Source organism: Gossypium hirsutum, chromosome A11 (assembly GCF_007990345.1).
Source record: "Gossypium hirsutum isolate 1008001.06 chromosome A11, Gossypium_hirsutum_v2.1, whole genome shotgun sequence".
Taxonomy (NCBI): domain Eukaryota; kingdom Viridiplantae; phylum Streptophyta; class Magnoliopsida; order Malvales; family Malvaceae; genus Gossypium; species Gossypium hirsutum.
The window spans coordinates 15,752,481-15,760,054 of NC_053434.1; the positions used below are offsets into that span (position 1 = coordinate 15,752,481).

At 33.0% G+C, this 7,574-nt stretch overlaps 1 protein-coding gene across 1 annotated transcript; it reads left to right on the forward strand.

Annotated features, from left to right (window-relative positions):
* Positions 1-779: 779 nt before the first annotated feature.
* Positions 780-6,150, forward strand: LOC107924073 (protein NPGR2). The gene is made up of 6 exons (XM_016854346.2): positions 780-1,125; positions 1,672-1,955; positions 2,797-3,049; positions 3,696-4,912; positions 5,339-5,486; positions 5,712-6,150. The coding sequence occupies exons 2-6, from the start codon at positions 1,695-1,697 to the stop codon at positions 6,029-6,031; spliced, it is 2,199 nt and encodes a 732-aa protein (XP_016709835.2). The 5' UTR covers positions 780-1,125; positions 1,672-1,694; the 3' UTR covers positions 6,032-6,150.
* Positions 6,151-7,574: the final 1,424 nt, after the last annotated feature.

Sequence of the window (7,574 nt, forward strand, 5' to 3'; positions counted from 1 at the left end):
ATATAAAAAATTATAAATTTCAACACATTAAAACGCGTTTATCTTCTATTTAAAAGTTAAAAAATATTTAAGCATTATATATAAAACAAAGCACCCGTCATATTAATTCAATATGATAAAAAAGCAACAATATTATGCTCCTATTTGATTATTGATTGAAATCCATCAATAAATACAATTATGAAAAAAAATTGATTTTATCAATAATCCTTTTTTATTCATCTACATTAAAAATCAAATCTATAATCATAAAAAGAAGAAAAACAACTTTTTGGACAACTGTTAATACTGAAAAATCAGTAAAATTTTAAAAAAATTTTAACGATGAAGATCGAATTCTTGATTACTAATTAAATTTTATCATTGGTTAAGATAGAAGAAACATTTAACATCTCATTAACTCGTGTAATTTTTGGTAATAAATTTTTAAATTATATACAAAATATAAAATTTATTAAATGTTTATTTAAAAAAAATATTAAATGTTTCATTTGTTTTTTAATTAAAACCGGTTAAACTCCAAATTGTAGAATGCAAAATGTAAGAAAAAAAAGACAAAGGGAAAGAGTTTCCGGTTTTTGACGATCAGTATCCGGCTAATGATTGTCAAACTTGGGCACTAAAACACATGAAAAGGCATATCTGACGTGGCGCAGAATTGGAGCAAGGCTTAAGAAGCCAAGCCACCGTCGTTAAATTAACCTTTTATTGATGGGCCCCACCAACCCCATCTCTGACAATATTTAACCTACCATATTTAATTCCTTTTCCTTCATTTATTTATTTATTTTTTCTTTAATGTTTTATGATCTCCAAATCTTCTCGCCCACGATCCAACTCACATTCCATCCTTTGTTTTTGTTTTTTTTTTCTTTTCTCTTAAAAGAAGAAAAAATAAAAAATAAAAGGAAAAAGGAAAATTTAAAGGAAATAAAAGATTCTTGAAGGCATGGCTTCGGATTCTTCGTTGATTGATTAAGGTTATTTTATTTTTTAAAGTTATGATCTTTTATTAAAGGAGGGCTTTGTTTGGATTCGAAGGGGCAATCTTGATAAACAGATGGGTGGTGTTACTGTTGATGTCATGTGGTCTCTTTTCTTTTCTGCTGTTTGGCAAAACGAAAGGCGAGCTCTCTTTTTTCTTCTTCTTCTTTTTCCTGTTTAAATTTGGGTTGGACTCGAATTTACTGTCATTTCTAGAGTTTATGGATTGTTTTTCTTGGTAAATTTAGTCTCTTTTGCTTTTTTTTTTTGTTTTTAATAGTTTAGAATTATGGAGTTTTTATTAGTTATTTGGTGAGAATTTTTGAAGTGGGGTTGGTGAAATATTGGAGGGTTTTTGGTCTTGATCAGTAACTTTTTTGTTTTTCAATTGTGGGTATTCGGGTTTTAAGCTTATCTTATAGCACAGAAGAAATTAAATCATGATGATTTATTCTTTTGTATAACTTACTGTTGGAATTTGATTTCACTCTTGGTTTCTAGATGCCTTGAAATATTAAGTTTTGATTCTTGAAATCTGTTTTATTGGCAAAACTTTCATCTTCACTGTTTATGGATTAGTCTGATTTTTATTGATCATCAAACTGTGTATATACTAGTTATGAGTTTGTATCCTTTGGATCTGCTATTACTGTTCTCATAAAGTTATTGTTGTTTTGCACTTAGTAGATTTTGGAGAGTGGTGAAACAGTATGAAGAGCAAAATACGGATTAAACAGCCGAGAAGAGGTGGACTTAGGCGGGATTTAGGGCAGATAATGAAGTGTTTATGCACTGGAGAACAATTACGAAAAGTAGACAAAATGATACCTTCATCAGAATCCCTTGCTGCCAAAGATTATTCACTGAGTGGTTATTCTTCAAAAGTTGGTGTTCCCGAGAAAAAGCCAGATACTAGGAATATAGAAGAAGCTGAATTGTCCCTGCGTGAAAGTAGTTCACTTAATTATGAGGTTTGCTTCTTTTCATTATTTTCGGCTCTCAATTGGATTTGTAGAGTGATTCTGTTTGTCAATGCCGTTCCTCAAACCTGGTTTCATATTGCTTTTCCTAAACATCTATCAATACCACGACATCTCAAATCTGGGTTTAGGTCTATTTTATGTCTATTCAAGCCATCTTCTCAGTCATTTGTAGATTATTTTTATCTGTACTGGTAACTGATGTTTTTCCATTCAAACAAATCTTCGTAACTGTAAGCATGTTTCCATGCCATCTGGTTATTCTACTTTGCTCATAGCTTGAGATCTTTATTCCATCAAGTTCAGTAAAAATATGCCAATATAGAGATGCAATTGTTTACTCTGATGTGATTTAGGATTAAAGTTGCTAGTCTAACTTTAAATTCAATATTGTGCAGATTCTACTTGTCCTGTTTCTCTAAGCAAAGCTGGAAGTTATCCATTTCTAAAATGTTTTTTGATGAGTAACTGATTAACACTTAATACTTATACAATTAAGGTCATTTCTTCTTTTAGACCAATCGTGTCAATGCGGTAGTGTTGCTTCTTGCATTAATAGGCCATTTTTTATTTTTAAAAGCACCTTCCACTTGTGGCTGCTCACTTATCCTCACTCTTGTCAACACTGCCTGTGTGAAAGTGATCATACTATATGCATTTGAAATTTGCAGTTATTTGTCTTGCCTCTTATTTCCTACTACTGTACTCAACCTGCCTTTGCCTTTCTTTTCTTTTTGCTGCTTATTTTATCTATCTTATGGAAAATAGTTGCAGTAATTCTATGATCAGTTTGATTTGCTTTCTTTTTGGCTAAGGTGTCTGCAATTTGCAGGAAGCTAGAGCATTGCTAGGAAGAATTGAATATCAGAAAGGAAATATAGAAGCCGCACTGCATGTGTTTGATGGAATAGATATTGCGGCAATATCTCCCAAAATGAAACTCACCCTTTCCAAAAGAGTTGATCGCCGTAAGAGGCGATCTCATGACTATGCTCCTCCACCGATGTCTATACATGCTGTTAGTTTACTACTAGAAGCGATCTTTCTAAAAGCAAAATCATTGCAGCATCTCCAGAGGTTTAGAGGTATTGTTTGATGTAGTAGTACATTGATCTCAACTCTTTAATTATATAAATCAAGAAAGTGGACCTGGTTTTATGTCATTTATAAAAGAATGCTTTAGTTTTTTTGCTAATATAGATGGAATTTCCTGACTGAATCTTCCAAGATACTAGTTTCCAATAAGATATATTGCTTTTTTTCCTTTTACCCCTGCTACTTGCAATTTTATAATATTACACTTTCATTCATAATTGGTGAAATGGCATGTTAATAATTAATATTTGTCAGTAAATTGATAGATATTGCTATTATTAGTAGTATATATGAATTTGTTGTCTGAAATTCTTCTAGAGCTTAATATTTTCCAGTTCAAAATTGCTTTAACAGCGTTATTTCTGTTATCATGATTGGGATAATTCTAAATCCTAAGAATCGAGCAAATTTTAACCTAGAACACTGCAATGGTATTCTAGTTTCTTTTGTTTTCTTATTTATTTTATGCACAAGCTTCCTTGCTACTTGGATGTGGTTTGTCAAGTCTGTTATCATGAAGCTCATTGTTGTCAGATACCCTTTCTGGTTCTCATCTTCATGATACGTTTCTCCTCTGGGAAAAGGCAATTCCATCATCACTGCATGGCTAACGTATATTTCCTCCCATTCTTGCAGAAGCTGCTCAAAGTTGTACAGTCATTCTGGACATAGTTGAATCTTCCTTACCAGAAGGCTTACCTGAAAATTTTGGTGCTGACTGTAAATTGCAGGAGACTCTAATCAAGGCAGTCGAGCTGCTTCCAGAATTATGGAAATTTGGTGATTCTCCACATGAAGCAATCTTGTCCTACCGGCGAGCTCTTCTCCATCAGTGGAATCTTGATGCAGAAACTACTGCAAGGATTCAAAAACAGTTTGCCATTTTTCTTCTGTATTGTGGAGGTGAAGCAAGCCCCCCAAACCTCCGCTGCCAAATCGACAGTTCGTTTGTCCCTAGGAATAACATAGAGGAAGCTATACTCCTGTTAATGATACTTCTAAGAAAAGTATCTTTGAAAAGAATTGAATGGGATCCGTCAATTTTGGATCATTTGTCATTTGCTTTCTCCATGTCTGGGGATTTGAGAGCTTTGGCTAACCAAATAGAAGAACTGCTTCCAGGGGTTATTAGCCGCAAAGAGAGATACAATTTTCTAGCTCTCTGTTATTATGGAGCAGGTGAGGATTTGGTTGCTTTGAATCTATTGCGGAAATTGTTACAGAGTAATGAGGATCCACACTGTGTTCCAGCATTGTTAATGGCATCAAGAATTTGTGGGGAAAAACCTAATCTTGCGGAAGAAGGGATTAAATTTGCTCATAGAGCTCTTGAAAGCCTGGATGAAGAATGCAGTGAGTTGGAAGGTACTGGTAACCTTCTATTGGGTCTGGCTCGATCGACACATTCAAAATCAGCCTTATCTGATTCTGAGAGGGTGTCCAGACAGTCTGAGGCCCTTCAGGCCTTGGAACGGGCTTGGAAAATTACAAGTATGAAAGACCCTAACATTCTTTACTACCTCTGCCTGGAAAATGCTGAGCAGAGAAAGTTGGAAGCTGCGCTATATTATGCAAAATATTTGCTAAAACTAGAAGGTGGTTCTAACATTAAAGGGTGGTTGTTGTTGGCTCGCATATTGTCAGCTCAAAAACGTTTTGTGGATGGTGAAATCGTTCTCAATGCAGCCTTGGACCAAACTGGCAAATGGGATCAGGGAGAATTATTGCGCACCAAGGCTAAGCTTCAAATTGCACAGGGACAGCTCAAGAGTGCAATCGAGACATATAGTCAGCTTCTTGCTGTTCTTCAAGTTCAGAGTAAAAGCTTTGGTTCTGGCAAAAGGCTTCATAAGGTCTGGTTGTAGTTTAATCTTCCTATTGACCTATAATTTGTTGATTTCTATCTTTTTGGAGGAATCTGAAATGTTTTCTTCTACTAAGTTGACTTTAGGCGGTAGATGGGTTAGAAGGTAGATTTTCGGAAATGATTGCTGTAGATCGTTCTTCTTAATGTTATCGTTCTTCTTAATGTTTTGCATTTGATTGTGTGCATGATACAAACTTGAGGCTTATTACTGTTTGAATGTAGGGTGGTAAATGACCTTTTGTAGCATGAAAGGGAAATTATGGTTGCCAGTTTTGAAAGTTATGACATCCTATTGAACTTAAGAAAAAAATTGTCCTTTGAACATAAAAAGAGAAAATTGATGGTCGAAACAATTTTTGTGGAAATAAGAGAAATTTTAAAGTGGCTTACCTTTTCACTCAACTATTTACAGGATCGTTCTTCAAGAAGTTTCGAACAGGAGATATGGCATGATCTAGCTTATCTGTACATAAGCTTGTCACAGTATCAGGATGCTGAGATTTGCCTTTCAAAATCCAAGGCCATCAATTCTTACTCTGCTATTAGAAGTCATGCCACTGGTAAGGTCATTCTTCCTTGGGTTTATGTTGTAGTCGTTATGCAGTAATTCTTGTATTCTTAATGTTCCCTGAATAACGCCTCTGACAGTCAAAGCCGTAGATTCATAGATACTATTCTCTTTTCTTAAGATGATCCTTCTTCTATTGTTCAATCAAAGTAAAAAGCTTCTTGGGATTCAAGTTAAGGGTTGGTTACCTAGTTGAATAAAACATCTTATTTTGCAGGTGTACTTTATGAGGGAAAAGGCTTATTAAAAGAAGCTCTGGAGGCTTACTGGAATGCTTTGGGCATGGACCCGAATCATGCCCCAAGCTTGATATCTGCAGCGGTTGTGTTGGGACAACTTGGCGGCCAATCTGATGCAGTGGTGAAAAGCTTGCTGATGAATGCTCTCCGAGTTGATAGAATGAATCCGTCAGCATGGTATACTCTGGGTCTCCTTCACAAAGATGAAGATTCTCCGTCTTCACTATGTGAAGCAGCTCAATGCTTTGAGGCTGCAGCTATTCTTGAAGAATCGGCACCTGTTGAGCCTTTCAGATAGCATAACACACCTCTCCCTGCCAATTTTCTGTAAATCATTACATGTTTTCTACACATTCTGTCCTGACAATTATGTGTTCTATGTTCTTCATATATATATATAAAATACAAATAGCAATATGATAGGGTTCTCTCTCTCTACCTCCCTCTCTCTCTTTCTCTAAATTCCACTTTGGCCTTTAAAACATTATAAAACATTATAGTTACATCTCAAACTCCTGATGTTATATTGATCAAACTCTTATTTAAATTGTTAATTTAATCGTTAAATAACATGTCAGATATAAAACTAAAAACAATTCAAAGCTCCATTATTTTCTTCTAGGTAGTGTTCGAAAAATATCTAATAATTAGATTTGAGTGTAATTGCTTGTATACATAGAGATATCATGTTTGGGTTTATAAATTATTAAATCTATACACAATACCATTTCTTTATAAATTTGCATGTGTTCTCTTTAAAATTTATATATATACACATTAATACACTTATTACTTTAATAGATTTTTTTTAAAACACCTTTCACTTTGTAATTTACCAAATATTTTCTTTATACATATATAAAATATTTTTTAAAAAAAGCTTTTTAATTATAAAATTATTATTGTTATCTCGTGAATATTTCTTTATATTAAATTACTTCGTGTTTTATATAGCCCCTCATTTAAATGTTTTGATATAAAGGTACGTATATAATTTTAGACTAACTTAAAGTTTTCATATATTATTATTAATCTAATGATTATTTTCGAAATTATTTATATGTACATATGTTTTATGAATGTATTTTGAATATTATGTTTTGTCATATATCTTTGTTATTCTTTTGTATTATATATTATTTAAATCATCACGTAGTTTGTCAACTTTTAAATGTGTTTCTGTTTAAAAAACATTTTATATATATAACTTGATTCAAGTTTTCATTCTTTAATATCCATTTCAAAAATATATATATCCTTATTTTTTTATTTAAGCTTGTCAACCCATATATATCTCAAGCGTATTAATCTTATACCATTTTGATTTCCACATTTCATTTGCTTCGCACATATCTTGTTGTTTTCTTTATATCTTATGGCATGAATATATAATCATTGCATGGTGTTCGCTTTAATGATTTGTTAATTGCTCTTCGTCTGTGATTGAGATTTGATCACGATTTTTAGATTAATTATACTTAATTGCATATTCTGCTAGTCCCTTAATATTATTATTCATCAAGTATGGTATCTCATATGCACCTATTATCCCATCTCATCGTTTTCATTTGGTTTTTCGAAATGTGGTTTTATAAAATCCAATTTTTACGACTAATGTCATCTTATTTCAAATCAAATTAATATGTTTTTAAGTATTCATCCAAAAATTCTTCAAAATGAAGGCGAAATTTGATGTTCGGCGATTCGCGGAATCGTGCCCTAACGTGTTGGGTTGCAATTTCGTATTTGCTCAAAATAATCGAATTTCCCTTCGAAATTTCATTCATATTTTTTAAAATCCCTTAAATGAAGATGAGATTTGATGTTTGGCAATTCGCGGA

What these genes read in the sequence shown, in the direction of transcription:
- LOC107924073 (XM_016854346.2), top strand. Translation starts at nt 1,695, where the DNA reads ATGAAGAGCAAAATACGGATTAAACAGCCGAGAAGAGGTGGACTTAGG. An exon ending in GTAGTTCACTTAATTATGAG is followed by an intron (nt 1,956 to 2,796) that starts GTTTGCTTCTTT and finishes TGCAATTTGCAG; the next exon opens with GAAGCTAGAGCATTGCTAGG. An exon ending in CTGGCAAAAGGCTTCATAAG is followed by an intron (nt 4,913 to 5,338) that starts GTCTGGTTGTAG and finishes AACTATTTACAG; the next exon opens with GATCGTTCTTCAAGAAGTTT.